Raw genomic sequence first — 19,525 nt, 5'->3', positions numbered from 1 at the left:
ATTACTTATTAGGTCCTGCCCACGACTTCGTCCGCGTGTTTTAGGTCTCTAAGAATCCCGTGGGAACTCTTTGATTTTCCGTCTATGTCTATCTAGCTATCTCAATCTGTATATATCTGTATATAGCAAAATAGCTGTATGGCTTGTCTATTTTGAAATGACACTCCCCACTACCGCAATTCACCCATCTACATCAACAAAATTATGTAGTGGGGCGCGTTATTTCAGCTTCAGAAAGCTATACAAAATTTTGTCAAAACCGGTTGGGTCGCGAAAAGCTACTAGACAGACAGACATACCTACTTTCGCATTTATTTTAAGTATTAGATTTAAACGGCCGCGGTGCAAGACCGTTATGTATGAAAGTCTTTACAAGAGATCTATGTCCAGCAGTGGATGTCTAAGGATCATCATCGTCATGATGTTGATGATTGATTTAATCTTATTAATAAGAAACAAAGATCTGCACCTCTCTGATCTCCCGTGGAAGTATTCATTTTGAATATCAAGGATCCTTTGAGTCTTAGCAACTGCAATATTCCTCTGTGCTCTGTAAAAATCATTACGGTCGCGTGAATCGCTAAAAATCTAAATTAAACTTAAGATTTTCAATGAAACTCGGACGTTCAGGAAAAGACAAAGACCGTCTGGTTCGTATTTCGCTTCAAAGCTAAAGGTGCGTTCAGATTACGTAACATGTTACAAAATTTTTACTGCTTAACACGTAAGTTATTTTACAATGTCATATAACATACTAAATGCTAGTAAGTAATATATAGACAATAATATATATATATATATATATATATATATATATATATATATATATATATATATATATATATATCTATCTATCTATCTATCTATATAGATCGAACCGGGCAGTTAACAGAGAGGCAATTATTTGCAATAGGTAAACAACTCTTTTTGTACTAAAATAAATTACAAACGTTCGGTTTTACCAGAGCCGAACTCATCAGTGTAGCTTGCAGTAGTTAGTTACGAACCGTAAATTTAGGCACACGTATAGCAAGCACTCTCGTGCCTATATTGTGTTTGAGTGTACATTTCATGCATCATTATTGCGATGACCTCAGTACGCCTGCATTTTGATTAAAGACCTATTGTTGCTGACTTTGAAATTTAATTTCAATTGCGACGCAAAACATTACGTTACGGAATTGATTGAGTGTAATAGACATAGGCAAATTTATTCCTTGTTGATAAAGACGGGAATTTCCTTGGCCCGTCCATAATGCTAATTGACAGATTTACTTAGACAAATGTCACGACTTACGAGTCAACTTGAAAAATTACACTGTATGGTTGTCAGTTGATCTGCAGTTCTATTAAGTATCTCGGTGGCTTTAAAATTCAGTTATGCAGATGCACTATGGAACGTAGGTATCTTATATCTAACAAATAATTGCTTAACAGGGCTCTCTCCGTCACTTACTCCATAGAATCGTAGTTCCAATTTCATTTGAATATTAAGCAATCAAAGTCCACGAAATTTTGCAAAAATATTCTAGAAACTAATATCTATACCTGTGGTTTTCCAGATTTCTGTTAAAATATTAGGTTTCAAAGTTACGCGGTCTTAAAAATTTACATACAAATCTTTGAGAACCTCACTGTACTGAGTGACTGTGTGTTGATACTGTACTGTATTGAGAACCTCATCTTTTTTGTAAGTCGGCTCTCGGGTGTCCGTTGTCCGATTGTGGGTTGCCACCAGAATTCAGATTCCACTCAGAAGAGCCGAAAAAGTTATGCAATATTATTACACCATCTTGTGTGCAACTGAAAGCTCAGCCGGTTGCTTCCACGATCGAACCCCGTATTAAGTTACCAGGTACATAATAATTATTATACAACAACGAATTAAAATATTATAGGTAGCCTCGTGCATACATATTAAACGAGAGCCGTTTATCCTATGCTAAGCTTTACAGTCGTAGTCAAGGGGAAAATGTGGCATTACTTAAGATGTGAATAGTAAATAGAACACAGAACTCCGTACTTTACTTTAAGTTTATAAAAGCTTTGGACTCAATAAAAATCCATTTGCATTCTGCTTCGATGTTTTTTCTTTCTTCTACATTAACTCTCAACTTTGTGTCTAAATGAGCTTTAGTATTGGCAAAGTAGGTACCAATTTCAACTTTCTTTCATTATTTATATACTCGTACTTTCTTAAAAATTTTACATTTCTTTCTTTCTATCAGATATATCTAACTTTGGAGACTTTACTCAGTAACTTCACGACCTTGTTCCTGCTTCACCATTTTTCCACAGAACAGCGAGAAACATTAACGTTGGGATTCTTATGTGGTAGACCATATTATGGTCGACATCCAATACACGTTTTTGCTCAACGTTTCTGATAGGAACCGCTAAGGAATGGAATGCCCTTCGGAATTCCGTGTTTCCTGCCACGTACAGGCAAGAGTGAATAGGCATCTTCTAGGCAAGCGCGCTCCGTCTTAGGCTGCATCATCACTTGCCAGCATGTTTGTCAGGTCGGATCACAGCCAAGCGCTAGTCTATAAACCACACTACCCACTACCACAGTTAGCAATACTTATTCTTTCACAAAAAAATAAAAACGGCCAAGTGCGACTCAGACTCGCGTACCGAGGGTTCCGTACTCGGGTATTTATTCCGACATTTGGCACGATAAATCAAAAACTATTACGCATAAAAATAAACAAAATCTGTTTTAGAATGTACCGATAAAGCTATCATACCCCACTTGGTATAGTTATCTTACTTTGAAATTAAATTGAAAATACTAATTATTTATTTATTTCATGAACACATTTTAATTTTTTTTATGAAGTAACCACAAATTCAAAGTTTTCGGATTTTTTTCTTTATTTGTGTTATAAGACCTTCCTACCTGCCAAATTTCATGATTCTAGGTCAACGTGAAGTACCCCATAGGTTTTCTTGACAGACACTACAGACGGACAGACAGACAGACAACAAAGTGAGGGTATAAGGGTTTTCATTTTGAGGTACGGAACCTTAAAAAAGCCGTTGAATATACAATATTGTTGTAGAGTGCTTTATGTAGTCGGATCCAGAGATAAACTTTCGAGAGAGAAATGCTGTTTTACTCAGGTTTCCCAGGGTAAAGCATTCCCTTACAAACTTTAGTACGAGTAGCTATAGTAGCTTATTATTTTACAAGTAGAACTACATCTACCGATATTTTAAATACAAATAAGGCTCAATATAACATGAATGAAATATAACGCATAAGGCCATATGAATTTATCGCTACCTCTCCTAGTTTCCAACCCTATCTTATCATAAGCTCGTTTATACTTCGATGACGCTACGAGAAATAGGTTTGTGTTGCTAACAAGATACATTTAATGTTCTCAGTATAAATTGTTTATTCTATTGATAGGTCTCCGCATCAGGCCAGCGTGGACCATAGTAGACTAAAAAATACAAATCTTTGAGCCCGCGTAACTTTAACACAACACATTTTTACAGAAATGTATAAAACCACAGGTACAGATATTAGTTTTTAAAATGTGTCTGCACATAGACCTATAGACTTGGGTTGCTTAATATTGAAATGAGAATCGAACTACGATTGTATGGAGGAAGTGAGGGAAGACCCCTCTGTTACCTTCTCCTAATTCTGGTTGCCTGACAGAGATTAGGCCACCGTTTGTATTTTACTCTCTTGTTCCTTTCTTTATGTCCTGTTTTGTTTTGTTGCAGAGACGTGCGTTTTAATCGTATATACGATATCGCACCGGGCGTATTCAGCCATCTCCATCGGCTACGGTCGCTCTTGCTAAACGACAACCAGTTGAGGGAGCTGCGATCGGGCGCCTTCCACGGGTTGCGTCGCCTCAAATACCTGTACCTCTACCGAAACCGCATCCAGCATATCGAATCTGATGTATTTCACGGCATGGTGCATTTAGAACAACTGTGAGTACCCAGATTTTGTCACTTACCCCCCCCCCCCCCCCTCCCCCCCCCCCCCCCCCCCGGTCCACTGTCCGTGTGGCATGGAAAGGAGCGAGGAACGGAGGCAGAGACGTAGTGTGGCGTACGGTAAGTATGCAATAGCGCGCACGCTGCCACAGTTTTGACGTCCATCGCGTTGCAAAGGCAAGCGACCTAGCGCGTATTGATTGCGCGAGTAGAGCAGTGTGTGGACGCACAGTTTGGGCTAGTTTAGAAAAGTGGAAACGCGCGAATGCAAACCGCACGGTTTGTCAAAATGCAACTGACAGGCTCGGTTACAGGTTACATTATCGGACGCGAAATGAGCTATAAGCCGCAATTACACCTGTAAGTTTTACTCACGTAAGCAACTTACATGATTAACTTACGACAAATTTACGAATGTCAACACACTTATAAGTGTCATTTACTTTAGTAAGCTACTTATGTGAGTAAAACCTACACAGGTGTAATCGCGGCCATATTATATCCCATATTATGATGCAATTAAGATTTCGTAGCACAACCAGAGGCCAGTCCGCCTATATGTCTATCCGTCTGTTTCTCTGTCTGTAATTAAGAACAATTTTTTAATGTAGCCATACAAAAGGAAGTTAATAATAAAATACAGACACGCAAAGTAACTCAAAAAAAACTAGTTACCATCTTTGCAAAAAATAAATATGGTGAGCGCACCAGCGCGTACATGATTCCTCGCCTAAATAGTTTAGATAATGCTTTTAGGTCAGGACTTACCGAATTTAACTTTAAACACAAGTTAAAATCATACTTTCTCAACAAATCTTAACAATTCCCATTTTTGAAAAATTAAATATAACAAATATTATCTTGTAACTTTACCTAATAACTAATAATGTATATATTATTTATGGAAGCACTATACCCTAAATTGATAAATGGACGGAATGATACGCAACAATAGTAAACCCTAGTGTTTTTTTTTTGTTGTGTTAAAAGCAGGTTGTAAAACATTCAATATTAATTAATAAAATAAAAAAGTACTTGTCCGTTCGTTCCTGTATTCTAAAGCTATCTATTCTAAGCTACAAAAGACTATTAGAGCTGTAAGGTTGAAATTTTGCATACCTGCTCCAAAGAAAATTTTAACTTGAGATCGAATTTAGTTTCAAATTAAAGTTCCGTGTAGATTCCGGTATAATTTACGAAAAATAAACCATTCGTCTCTGATATTATGTTAAGAAAAAGCTGGGTTTCTTGATAATAATGTTTTAACATTGGAAATACTTAGTTGGCATTTACCTACTGTGTTAGTTTGGTTGAGTGAGCAAGATGATCATCCTAGAAATCACAAGTACCTATCGCTAACTGAATAATGCAATCTGTTTAGAGTAGATTGCTTTGTCTCAATTATTAAATGATCTGAAGAAGGTATCGATATTATAGATACAATTCAGCTATAATATATGCAGGTACATTACAATTTACAAGCTTTTGTTTAACTTGCCGTGTTAGTATGTGGATTTGAAGATTTTTATCTCACAACTGAATTTTAGGCCCGTTTTCTCCAACCGATCTCATGATAGAGCTGGGAAGTGGTCATTGGAACTCCTCATGTTCCTATCGTAAATACTTCATCGTGTTTGAGCTGGTTAGATTTGTCTTCACACATTAGTTATAGATATTAAAAGTTTTCTAAAAGTGTTTTTTTTTTTTAAATTTTAATTGAGGATATTTAATATTATAACTACATACTAAATACTCATATCCTCCCTAAATTGAAAACTATTGTTTCCATTCCGATAAGCGTGCACTATGCAAATACTAATTAACATGATATGAATCCTATGTTGTAGTCTAAAAACAAAACACTGGCATATCCAAAGAATTCTAGGTGATATTAGTAAAGATTAGGTACTATGTTTAAAGGGACCTTAGCACGGAAGATGTACTGTGAAAATACGTGCCGCCAAGCTATTTAGCGTTACGGTACGATGCCGTGTAAAGGGGTATGTATGGGTTTAACAAAATCTACCATTACACTTCCAGGTTAGCCCGCTTCCATCTTAGACTGCAGCATTACTTACCACTACTGAATATAAAAAAATACCTAATTAGATTACGGTCGGCCTCAGAATTCGAGTAGCAATTCCGAAAAACTATTGTATCAGAGACCTTTCCAATCACTCAGCTAAACTTTTTACAGGGCTCGATTACGGTAAAATGACGCTCGCAATCATCATTGATTGTTCGACACTTTCTCTCTATTGACTTGGATACATTATTGCAGCAAAAGTACCATGAATTTAGCCAATCACAACAATTGAGTTGATAATAGCAGTGATTCATGCAGCTTTCCGGTAATCGACTAGAGATGAAACATAATGCATTCATTGAACCATGTCATCGAATGGTCCCCTAAAGGAGCCCCTATCTTGAGTCTTGACTATTAAATCCAGTGTAAATTCATACCCTGTGCAAAACTGTCAACACCACTGCCTTCGTGGTTACTATTATATCCTTGTTAGCTTAAACAAGTAAAGGGGCGTTATTATTATAAGGACTAAAGTATCTACTTAGCTATTTTTATATCATAATGATATGTAATAAAGTTAATATTATGTCTTTCTGATGATTTTAAAATAATTACGAAGGCTGAGGCGGGCAGTAGCAAAGGGAAGTGAAGCCTTCTAATTTAACTTAGATTCTAATATCGACACAATAAACCTATAAGTTTTTTTTTTAATCAAATACAAATTATCTCTTGACTGAAATCTCACCTAATGGGTAATGGCGATGCAGTAGCAGGCAAAAGGGGGTTAAAATGGATGGGGTATGGTCGTATTAAGCCTTTACTCTTCTCAATCAACCAGTCAATGGATCAGTTTGTATACCATTGTTGGACATGGGCCTTCTCAAGAGCGTGCACTATACATGGTCTTCCGCATTCCTCATCTACCCACTTCCCGTTACTTTCCTAAAGTTGTCAGTCCAGCGGGCTGGAGCTCGTCCTCACGATGCTTAGGTATTGGTAGCGGTGTCCACTCCAAAACACGGTTGACGTATTGGTTCTGCGAGAAACACGACCTTACCCTTCTCATCTAGACAAAATTAGAAATGCCAGTGGTACGAAGTTTGACTTTAACACCCGACAAACATAATGTGATACCTCGCTGAATTCGTGCGTGCATGTTTACTAATTAATCCGATGTCTGGACCAAAATAGACGAGCGGATAGAGGTGCATCAAATACGCTGTAGTAACTAATAACTATGTGTATCTGTGTACGAGTACGTTAAAATGTATTCATTGGTCAACAAGTTTAACGTGTAATAAATAATTTAATCAATCCATACATCAGCCTGTATGCGTCATAGGACATAGGACTTTTAAAGAATGCTGAATGTTTTCCTAGTTCCATGGCACCACCACAAATGGTCCCCCAAGTACTTCGTCCACCCATTTCCTGATATCCTTTTAAAAGTCGTCAATCCATTGGGTTAGAAGTCTTCGTCTGGGCTGCACCAGTTTTTATGGGACCTCACTGAAGACATAACTTATCAAAATAAGAAAAATCATTCAAATTAGTTCACTCAATTATACCTATGTTATTCGTGAACAGTTGCTGTTGTGAAGGGTTTGAGGTTTGTACTTGTACCTACGTGTTGTTGCTATTTACACAATAAAGCTTGAAACATACAACACGCTACCGCAATGCGTGAATGCCGACGCATGCAAACAGATAGTGAGTCTTTTTCGTAACAACATAAACTCAATTCTGAGCCAGGCGGACGGCAAGAATAATATAATGGATTCACATTTATGACACTGCAACGAACCGAAATCACTATAGGACTTGTTACGCTAAATTCGGTCCATGATCTGTTACCGTAGCAATAATGGCACTACCTACACACTGTTCAACTGACCCCTTCACCGTGTGACATAAATGCAAGTATAAACGTCATCTGGTCACGTAGTTAATAGCTGACATCTTCTGAAAATACCGACTTTAATTAGATATCATGACAGGTGTTATTAATGCGTGACATTACACGCTAATATATTGCTGAACCGTACAATATTCACGCCATGTTCCATGTTCAGTTGTTTCTATGGGTGTTCGAGATAGGTCACATTTTAACATTTCGTCACAAATCAATTGTCACGACAATTAGCAGTAAATATAGGTATCGTGTCAGCAACGCTTGTCAGTATACTGACACGGAGCCATGACACAATGAAATGCCACAAATGTGGAACCATTTTTCGACAGGTTCCCGTCGCACCGTTGGCCGCCGTCACGCGTTCTGTTTGTCTCAGCCTTAACAACCTAAGAAGCTGTCCACATGATGTCAGTGATTCACTGTTTCGTTTGTCACACGCATGTCACACGTCTATATTTACAATTCTGATTATAGATGACCCAGAGGAAAATAATATGTACGCGACAGGTTGAGATGGCAATCTGGGTGGGGACGCCCTGAACACCCTCACAGCCCCCGGGCTAACACAGACAGACAGACAAAAATAAAAAAAAGATGGTTTGGGATCTACATCGATAATAACGCTACATTCTGATTAAATTTTTTAAAGAGCAACCCGGGCCGGGTTGCCGGCTTTGAACGGGTGTTTAAAAATAGCTTATGTCACTCAAGGCAAATGTAGCTTTATACCTATTGGTGAATGAATTTTCAAAATCGGTTCAGTAGTTCCAGAGATTAACTTGACTATAAACAAACTTACTTTACCTCTTTATAATATAAATGTAGATATACAGGTATCGTCTAGTATTTAGGTATTATAATATTGACTGTAAACTGATGCTGCCAAAAGCATTTCATACACTAAATTTTAATCCGGCGAGCGAGCAAATCTCGATTTATAAACTGACAGACGGATAGACGTTGAATTTATAAATTCCTGGTGGGAATGCCTTACACATAAATAGTATAGGTAGGTATTTGCATCTCACAAATGAAATTCTTAGGTCTGACGTATACCCACGGAGCGATTTGAACCTAGTATTTTTACATGACTACGGCAAAGCCAAATGGAAAGATTATGATTTTAGCAGTCTATGTATGTAATCCGGATGACCATAGGCTACATTTTATACGAAAAAATAGACCTGACGGATGTTGAATCCAAAAAAGTGGGAGTCTCCAATTTTTTTTTGCCACCAGACGCCAGATAACACCTTCTATAGTGCTATATACCTGCCTATATTTTGTTAGTAGTGTGACTTGGTTACGCCACCACTGACGTCCTAGCGAGATAGTGCCCTAAACCAAAGCAAATAAAGCTTAGTGTGAGTTTTTTATAAAAACACGCAATCTTCTCTCTCTATTCTGCAGGTTTGCGTTACACCTTATTACTTCGGCGAAGCGAAAACGGTTTACTTTTCTGCAATGCATGAAACTCTACTACAAAGGCGATGTGTAACTATAGAAGTACTGTTAGCTTGGAAGCTGGTGGTAATAACAATTTCTTTAAAGAATAGTTGCCATGTTATAAATCATAACAGCTATTATTCTTCTCTTCCCTCAAATTAGGAGTGCTCTCCATGGTTTTCAAGGTGAGTGCAAGCTGTTCCACTTAACATTTACGGGTGTGACATATTCAAGAGTGAGATGGACACTGTTTTAACAACGTAAATCAATCTACTATCTATCAATCAATTACGTTATTATTTTAAAAACAAATCAATATTTAAAAAAAAAATCATATACCAAAAAGTTAAAATCAAAAAGAAAAATCTGAAATAATTATGGTCAATAGAAGTTTATACACTTATGTATTTTAAAGGAAAAATAAAATCAACCTCTGCAAACAAAATTAGTTTTGCGGTTCGTTACCAAAAATGATTCTTACCGTTTTACTTCTTGTATGTATAGTACGGAACCCTCGGTGCACGAGCTGACTCGCACTTGGTCGGTTTTTATAATCTAAGCTTTCTGTCACGTGAACTAATGAATTAATTTTGTTTGCCATCGACTCCCTGTCTATGCAATGAAATGAATTTACATCGCTCTCCAGATTTCTCTGCCAATTCGCACAAAAGTGTTTGTTTGGTAATATCAAAGAAGTATATACATATACGAGAATTAAAATGAATTTATGCACAGGACATTCAAATTACTTTGTAAATGCAAATGTTTTCAGTGAATGCTTTTATGTATGTTACGTTTTGGATTTTTAGAGTCTTAGGGCGTGTTTATTTGCCATGAATTTCGTTCGCGGCTACAAAACGCGATCGACGCGTAGGCGTCGCGACTTGCGAGTCGACTGCGTGCGTGCACGTGCTTACGTGCTGTTAAAGCAAAATAAGCTCTATTTAAATAACAATTACATTTGAATTTAAATGACTTTGTACTGACTGAAACGGGAGGGGCTGTATTAAACAATATTTATTATACAATTGACGAAAATCTAAATGGTTAGGCCAAGGTTGCATGGAAACTGTCGGCCTTGCATTCAGAAGCCCACAATGTAGTTTAGTTACAATGCATGTGTATTTTATATTTACATACCTATAATTGTAACATTTTGTTTTGAAAAAAAGGCAACTACTGAGTTCCTTGGCGGCTCTTCTCAATAGTATCTTTATTCCAAATTGTTGGTAGAGTCTTGCTTCTACGTCCCACATCGCCACATGCTAACAAACGTGAAATAAATGATTTCCTTTCCTCTTTAATGAAATGTACCTACGGAAGGCGAGGTGGCATCTCGGCGACCAAGGCAACCTGTACAGTTAGTTATTGCAACTAATAATAGAAACAGTAATTCGTTTTATTCAAATAAACGCGTGCTTGTGCAAGTGCTTTTGAATCTTCAAGTGAATGTATGTACCACAGGTTCGGAGTGTCTTTGCTACCAAGAAGAACCAGCAAGAAACTCGACGGTTGCTCTTTTAAATATTCAATTTAAATGCTAAGCTATATTATTAGGTACCTGCCTATAATAAATTATTTGTAGTTCCGCGCACTACTGAAGCAAGTTAAGAGACAAATCCATGACATTCATCTTTTATATAATACCTTCGATTGTAGGTATAGTATTATTTGCGTTTTTCACATCGGTTTTTCATTAGAATATTAATCAAAGAATGTTTCAAACTTATGTAAAGCTAAATAAATCAAAAATTGATATAAACGGGTGGATATAACTCAAAATGTTTAGCGTCGTTAGAACTGCAACCTTATGTCATTATGTGGATGCTTATGTTTGTAGGTTGTAAACTAATATTTTATGCCTTCTTATTAAGTCAGGGAAAAGTTTCGTGGTAGTCGTAACGATGACGTAGTAGAGTTGTAGGTAGGTACTCTTTTACTAACTTTGGAAGCAACATGAAAACGCTATTTGCATTTTACTTTATACTCGTACATAGCCTAGGGCACCTAAATAGAGTCGTGGCGTCCGTCCCTATTTATTTAGATCTTCAACTCGGAAATTAACAGCTCGTTCACACAGGCTGCGTGAGCGTGGCGTAAGCGTAGACGTAGCGCGTACCATAACGCTGTAATGTATGGAACTGTATGAGACATGGCATACCGCGCTTGCGTGGCGTGAATGTTCGCGTAGACGTAATGCGTGCAGTTACGTCAAAGGATTCACGCGCGTCACCACGCGCGTGTTACGTGTACTTGCGTGGTATGAATCGGCCTATTCGAGAACAAAAATATAAACAAAGAAACTCAGTGTCAAATAATCAACTCACGGATACTCAACATTTTTCTAAAAAGTCTAATTATAATCCTACTAGAGGATACCCGCGACATCGTCCTCGTGGATTTAGTTTTTAAAGATCCCGTGGGAACTGTTTGATTTTCCGGGATAAAATGCCTTACATTACAACAATTATACAATTTCCCTGTAATTACATTATAATTACAGGGACGCAAGCTACCTCGGTACCAAATTTCATACAAATCGGTTAAGCGGACGGGTTTTTAGGAATCCCGTGGGAACTCTTTGATTTTCTGGGATAGCCTATGTCGGTCCCTGGGATATAAGCTAACCCTGTGCTAAGTTTCGTCAGAATCGGTTAAACTGTTGGGCTGTGAAAAGGTAGCAGACAGACAGACAGACACACTTTCGCATTTATAATATTAAGTACTAGAGGATGCCCGCGACTTCGTCCGCGTGGATTTAGCTTTTTAAAGATCCCGTGGGAACTGTTCAATTTTCCGGGATAAAAAGTAACCTACGTCCGTCCCTGGGATATAAGCTAACCCTGTACCAAATTTCGTCAGAATCGGTTAAACTGTTGGGCCGTGAAAAGATAGCAGACAGACAGACACACTTTCACATTTATATTAAGAGGATGCCCACGGCTTCGCCCGCTTTTATTTTGGTTTTTTTAATCCCGTAGAAACTCTTCAATTTTCCGGGATAAAAAGTAGCCTATGTCCTTCCCCGGGATGTATCCCAAGTCTGTACCAAACATTAAAATCGGTTCAGTGGTTGGGCCGTGAAAACGTAGCAGACAGACAGACAGACAGACACACACACACATAGACGTACAATTTTCGCTTTTGGACACACAGACAGAAAGACAGACAGACAGACACACTTTCGAATTTATAATATTAGTGTGGATTATTAAGTATGAATTTAATAAAAAAATATTAACATGTGACTCTATTTGATAGTCCTCATCTATAGCATGGTTATTATACTTAGCATATTATATATGGGCTCATTCGGATAACAACAATAATTCGCCCTCTGATTAGGGTGTTGATGAGTTCATTGCGACAAAAATATTATTGGTTTTTAAAGTTTAGAACAACCAAATGTTTCGTACCGAACGAAAGCAAAATTATATTTCAAATAGTTACATTTTATTATTGGATCGTATTTCAAGGTATTTTAAGAGAAAAAAAAAACTGTGTGCAATACTTAGTTTTATGTAGTTTAGTTATACCAGTTCAGTATTCATAGTAAGTTTTTACAATATTTATTGTTCTTTTGCAGGTACCTACATGTTAACGAGATACACCAGATTGAGCCCGAAACTTTCTCCAACCTGCCACGACTCGAACGATTGTAAGTCACTCAAAACTTTTAAGTAGATCCACAGAACAATAGATTCCTCCTACATCAATGGGTCAAACTTTAGGCTCAATAGAAAAGCGGCATCTAAAGCCTGAAACGTGGATACTTACAAGCAACCTGATCCACAAATTCAAAGTCACTCAGCGAAAGGTCTATGATTGGTGTTACTCTAATCAAGCTATGTTCAACAGTGGACTCCCACAGGCACGCATAATACTTATGATGATAGCACCATCACATTGCTCTATATACGCAAATACGTTTGTGATACAAGAAACTCTACAAAACACAGTGCTCTAAGCGCGCTGCTGCGTAACGTCTTCATGAATTTATTTGTATTGTACTTATTGTAACTTTGAGGAACCGCGTTGGTCCGTTGGAACGCTTCCATCGCTCATTCTATCGTGACTCAGCTTTATTTACTTTAACATACTGTTGCAATTGGCAAAATAAAAACAAAACACACAGGATACCCGGTATCTGGATCTTCGGTATACCACCATTGTCGTGACGGATCTGTGGTCCGACTGGTGTGACGGTATACTATCACATATGCACCCATGGTACATCTAAAACTACCATGTACCCGTGGGTCTAGAACTACCATTACCCGTGGTCCGGACAACGGACCGTATCTAAGGGATCGCTTAGATACGAACTCTACCTAACTTAAGCTGGAGATATTATCAATAGACACTGTGCTTAGGCTGGACTCCACTCGTTGCACATAAGGTTCAATATTGTTCTAGATATCTACACAACAATAACTTAAAGACAATCCCCCCTGGCTCATTCCGGGGAATGCCGAAACTCCACAAGCTTCGTTTGGACAGCAACGCCCTGGTCTGCGACTGTGCTATGCTCTGGTTCGTTCGCATGCTGGCTGAGCACGGCGACATGAGCATTGCTGCTACTTGTTACGAACCAGCTGCTGCTACGGGAACGTCCCTTGCAACTATGAAAGAGAAAGACTTCCATTGCCGTAAGTCTCCTTGTTTTATTCGAAGTCAGGTTTCAACCCTTAGACTTACAATGCTTCATCGTCCCTTAAGTTTTGAATTGCCTTTACGTAAGTTCGCTTCACGTGAAGTATTTATTTGTGGCTTCATTAACCATATGTATTTTATGGTGCGTAAAGTGAAAATATAAAAAGGCAGTTTTCACTTTAATGTTTAATATTTTACAGGACGCCCCGAGATCGAATCTGATCCCGAAGATGTGATAGTTAATTTTGGAGAAGACGCTATGTTCACATGTAGCGCTACTGGTGAACCGGAACCTGAGATCGTTTGGTTCCGTGATTCAACAGCTTTACCTGATGATAAATCTCGATACGAAGTCATGGGTAATGGCACACTGATGGTTCATAAAGCAGATGAAAACGATGTCGGTGTGTTCGAATGTAGTGCAAAGAATCCAGCCGGAGAAGTTCGGTCTAAGCCAGCCAGAATGATTGTTCAAAGTAAACCAGATGAAAATGGTTGGTATTTTAAATTAATAACAATAATTACTAGTACAGGACAATGCACAGATTCGAATTGAACAGTTAATCATATTTTATTCGTTCTAGGATACCCAGTATTTACGATACTACCGCGAAAACTAGTTGTTAAAATTAATGCAGCTAGTGCGCGCTTTGATTGCGTGGCTAAAGGGAATCCAAATCCGCATATCTCTTGGTACTTTAACGGCGAAAGAATATTACTAAGCGAACGAATCTCCATGCAACATAACGGTTCTATAATTATTGAGAATATACAACACGAGGACGCAGGATTGTATACTTGTCAAGCAGAGAATATCAATGGAAAAGTTACGGCCTCCGTCAATCTGGAAGTTAAAGGTAAATGAAATATCCGTATTATTTGTTTGGAATAGCAATCCCCATAGGTAATAATCTTTTTAAATTGTTTATTTTCTTTACAGTCGCTCCCGCGTTTCTTACTGTTCCGAAGGATCAAACTATTGCTCTTGGCGATACTGCTCAATTCATGTGTACAGCCAGAGGAGTCCCTAAACCTATTATAACTTGGTATAAAAACACCATGGTCTTGCCTCCTAGTGAAAATATACTACTGCGTGATGAAAATCAAAACTTGACTATAATAGAAGCAACCGAAGATGATGCTGGCTTATATCACTGCAGGGCTGAAAATTCTGAAGGTCTTACTGAAATATCAGCCATTTTGAAAGTACAAAATTTCCAAATTGTTCCACCTAAAATAGTGTTGCGTCCGGAAGATACAGATGCTTTCAAAGAAACTTCGGTACAAATGCCCTGTGAATATGAAAGTGATCCACCGGCTAATGTTGAATGGAGAAAAGATGGAAATCGAGTTACATCAAATGAAAGAATAACAATAGCTCTTATTGGTAGTTTAATTATAAATAATGTCACACTTACAGATGCCGGTCACTATGAATGTACTGTTTTTAATGAATATGGCCGCGATGCCGCTTCCTTATTTTTAACTGTCAAAGACCATATACTACCAGGTGATGAGTATATCAATATAGCCCTTACCGAGGCAACACGAGACGTGGATCAAGCAATTGCAAAAACTATAGAGCAGTTATTTAATAACAAAAGTTCTGATGTCAATTATCATGATCTTTACAGAATGACCAGATTTCCTAATGCACCAGCAAGAGAAGTAGCACGGGCTGCGGAAATTTATGAGAGAGCTTTAGATAAAGTACGGCAATTTATTCAATCTGGTTTAACAGTTACATCGGCTCAACCTTTTAACTATGAAAACATCTTATCTCCACAACACTTAGAAGTATTGGGTCAATTGTCTGGTTGCGTGGCACACAGGGAAACCAAAGACTGTTCAGATATGTGTTATCATAGTAAATACCGCAGCATTGACGGTAGCTGCAATAATTTTGATTACCCAACTTGGGGCACGTCTCTAACAGGTTTTCGAAGAATACTTTTTCCCATATATGAAAATGGATTCAGTCAGCCGACGGGGTGGAACAAGAATATAAAATATAACGGATATGCTTTACCAAGTGCAAGATTAATATCTGTATCTATCATAAGTACAACTGAGATATCAGAAGATATTGAGATTACTCATATGACTATGCAATGGGGTCAGTGGCTGGATCATGATTTAGATCACGCCCTACCATCTGTCAGTTCTCAAACCTGGGATGGTGTTGATTGCAAGAAGACTTGCGACTATGCAGCTCCCTGTTTTCCAATTGATGTACCTGAAAATGATCCTCGAATTACTAACCGCCGTTGCATTGATTTTGTCCGAACAAGTGCTGTCTGTGGTTCTGGCATGACATCAGTAGTTTTTGGTCGACTTCAACCGAGAGAACAGATAAACCAGCTCACTTCTTTTATTGACGCTTCTCAGGTCTATGGCTTTGAAAAATCAGTTGCCGAAGATTTACGAGATTTAACCAACGAGAATGGGACTTTACGTGTTGGAGCGCAATTTCCAGGGAAAAAACCTCTACTACCGACTACGGGCTTAAATGGCATGGATTGCAGACGTAATCTTGAAGAAAGCACTCGTAGCTGTTTCGTCGCGGGTGACATTAGAGCCAATGAACAGATTGGACTTGCTGCAATGCATACGATTTGGATGCGAGAACACAATAGAATTGCTAATAAGTTGAAAACCTTTAACCCTTTCTGGGATGGTGATAAAGTTTATCAAGAAGCTAGAAAAATTGTTGGAGCACAAATGCAGGTTATCACTTATGTTCATTGGTTACCGCTTATCCTTGGCCCCGAAGGCTACTCTCAATTAGGCGAATACAAAGAATACAATCCAAATATTAACCCTTCTATATCTAACGTATTTGCTACTGCTGCTTTGAGATTTGGACACTCGATAATTAATCCTGTTCTAAATCGCTATGATGAAAACTTTGAACCGATCCCACAAGGTCATTTACTTTTACGTAACGCTTTCTTTTCTCCATGGCGGTTGGTCGATGAAGGTGGTGTTGACCCTTTACTTAGAGGAATGTTCACAACACCTGCTAAACTGAAAACATCTACACAGAATCTTAACTCTGAACTGACCGAGAAGTTGTTCCATACTGCTCATGCCGTTGCTCTAGACTTAGCTGCAATTAATATCCAAAGAGGTAGAGATCATGCTATTCCACCTTATACAAAATGGCGACAGGTTTGCAACATGACTGAAGTTAATGATTTTGAGGACTTAGCCCATGAGATTTCGGATAAGAGCGTTAGAAACAAACTTAAGGAACTTTATGGATCTGTTCATAATATTGATGTTTGGGTTGGTGGTATTCTAGAAGATCAAGTAAAAGGCGGTAAAGTGGGACCACTGTTCCGTTGCCTCTTGATAGAACAATTTAGGCGTTTACGAGATGGAGATCGTTTTTGGTACGAGAATCCTTCTACTTTCAAGCCTCAACAGTTAAAACAGATTAAAAAAACAAACTTGGCTCGAGTTTTGTGCGATAACGGTGATAATATTGACACAATCAACGAAAATGTATTTTTACTTCCTGAAGTACAAGATGGGCTCATTTCTTGTGAAGATTTGCCATCGATTGATTTACGTTACTGGATGGATTGTGAGTCGTGCGGCGAAGATACTTACGATACTAGAACCAATCGTGTACGCAGAGATCTATCAAATGACGTCGATGCTCTAATGGTTGAAGAAAAGCATCGTATAGATGTACTGGAAGATTTAATATACAATGAAATGACGAACACAATTGAGCAGTTGAAGAAAAAAATTTTACATTTGGAGGAAAGTTGTCAGAGGGTTTAAATAAATACAACTTTTTAAAATTGATAATAATACTACGTTTGCTTGAAAATTTATCTAACTCGATTAAGGTATGAAATACCTTCAAATTGCAACTTAATCTTGATGTGTGTATTATATTCAATGTTAAAAAAATACAAAAATACAAAAAAATGCATATATAAACGAAAAAATACAAAAAAATATATACTTGTTTTGAAGTAAGTAACAATTTAAGAAAAACTTAACGAAAAATACTAGTATTCCAAGAAAGAAAAAGTCATCTCTATAATATAGTCTCTATATACTTAATAAGAACGTAATATATTATCTAACTTCTAATTAATGATAACACTTCAAAATAGCTTTAAGTCTTCTCTATGTGGTCCAACTAATTAAGAGTTGATTTTGATTCCAAACTATCACTTATAAATATATTATTTTTAACTAAAATATTTTTCGTTCTATTTCGTAGTCATACTGCCTACTACCTACATTATACATAATACATTATTTACGGCCCAGATACTATTTACTGTGTATATTATCTATATATATCTTTTAAATACATACTACATATATTATTAATCTAACCTGAATCTAACAAACTTGTATGCCTACGTCATTCAAGTTTGTATTATGCCTACACCATTAAAATAAAAGTAAATGAAAAAAAAAAGAAAAAAAAATTGTTTTCTTTTGTAGTAGCGGATCAGCACATGTTAATATGCATTTACAAGCTCAGTACATACACACACACACATTATTAAAAAATCTCGGTGTTAGGTGTCTATACATAAACCTATTATCTAGTCTTAACCGTATTGTTAGAAAAGATGATATAGACTTAAATGATTAGTAAGTATAAAAATATATCATTATATTTTTTTGTATTTGTTTCATAATGATTATTATTTTTCTGATTGATTTAATGTATTTATTGTTTAATATAAAATATATCTGCATGATGTGCCATTTACTTATAAGTTTTTGATATGAAAGTCACTCGTTTAAGTCGAGTTTCACAGTATTACTAACTTTATTTGCATTTTATGTATCGATTCTTTTTTCATAAGGCTCTTTACGCACTGCATCCGATTCGAATGCAAGAATTTTCGATCCGAAAAGCCGCAGTAGGTAACTATTTGAAGAGAGGTTACGCTACTAGATTTGTATTTTGCTTTCCGAAGCCGAGAATATCTCCAATTAGTAGCATTGTTCACGGACCAAATGAACCACAATATTACAAGTACTTGTTTTTAACGCTTGCACACTGCGTCAGATCCGAATCCGAGCCGTCATACGGTCGGCCAGTCTGAGCAAGACAACGCAAGCAAATCCGGTAAAATGGACAGATTCGGATCGGATACAGTGCTTATAGAGCCTAAGACAACAATATCGTAGGAGTGTTCGTATAGGAAGAAAGGTTGAAAGGGTCCGTCCTAAATTGAATTTTGCGGGGTTTGTGACACGAATTAAGAATAAATTTAGAAACGGTCAGTCTGAGTATTTTTCGAGTTTTCATAATATTATAATATAATATGAAAGCTTAAATTAACGCGATTTTGAATTGAATTTACATAAGTATTGGCTACATAAAATATAATAAGAATTTAAGGAATTAGTGGTTATAGAGGAACTATATTTAGTGGATATTACTGAGCAATTCTTGAATATAATATGTATTCTAGAACTCTATACCTAACACTTGTTTACAAGTAGTTACGCTTTAATGTACGTAAAACTTTTTAATATTA

At 37.2% G+C, this 19,525-nt stretch overlaps 1 protein-coding gene across 2 annotated transcripts in view; it reads left to right on the top strand.

Moving 5' to 3' along the window:
• Positions 1-19,525, top strand: part of LOC123880543 (peroxidasin-like) — a 52,659-nt gene extending 33,134 nt beyond the window's left edge. The window contains exons 2-7 of one of the 2 annotated variants that reach the window (XM_045928716.1): positions 3,742-3,957; positions 12,934-13,005; positions 13,764-13,996; positions 14,201-14,494; positions 14,585-14,857; positions 14,941-19,525. In XM_045928716.1, the coding sequence (XP_045784672.1) occupies positions 3,742-3,957; positions 12,934-13,005; positions 13,764-13,996; positions 14,201-14,494; positions 14,585-14,857; positions 14,941-17,792 (3,940 nt within the window). In that variant the 3' untranslated portion in view covers positions 17,793-19,525. Of the gene's footprint in view, positions 1-3,741; positions 3,958-11,249; positions 11,337-12,933; positions 13,006-13,763; positions 13,997-14,200; positions 14,495-14,584; positions 14,858-14,940 lie in introns of those variants that run through there. The other variant, XM_045928717.1, reaches the window with a different exon arrangement.

Source organism: Maniola jurtina, chromosome Z (assembly GCF_905333055.1).
Source record: "Maniola jurtina chromosome Z, ilManJurt1.1, whole genome shotgun sequence".
Taxonomy (NCBI): domain Eukaryota; kingdom Metazoa; phylum Arthropoda; class Insecta; order Lepidoptera; family Nymphalidae; genus Maniola; species Maniola jurtina.
Note: the sequence above shows the minus strand (reverse complement) of the source record. Positions and strands in the feature narration are given on the sequence as shown.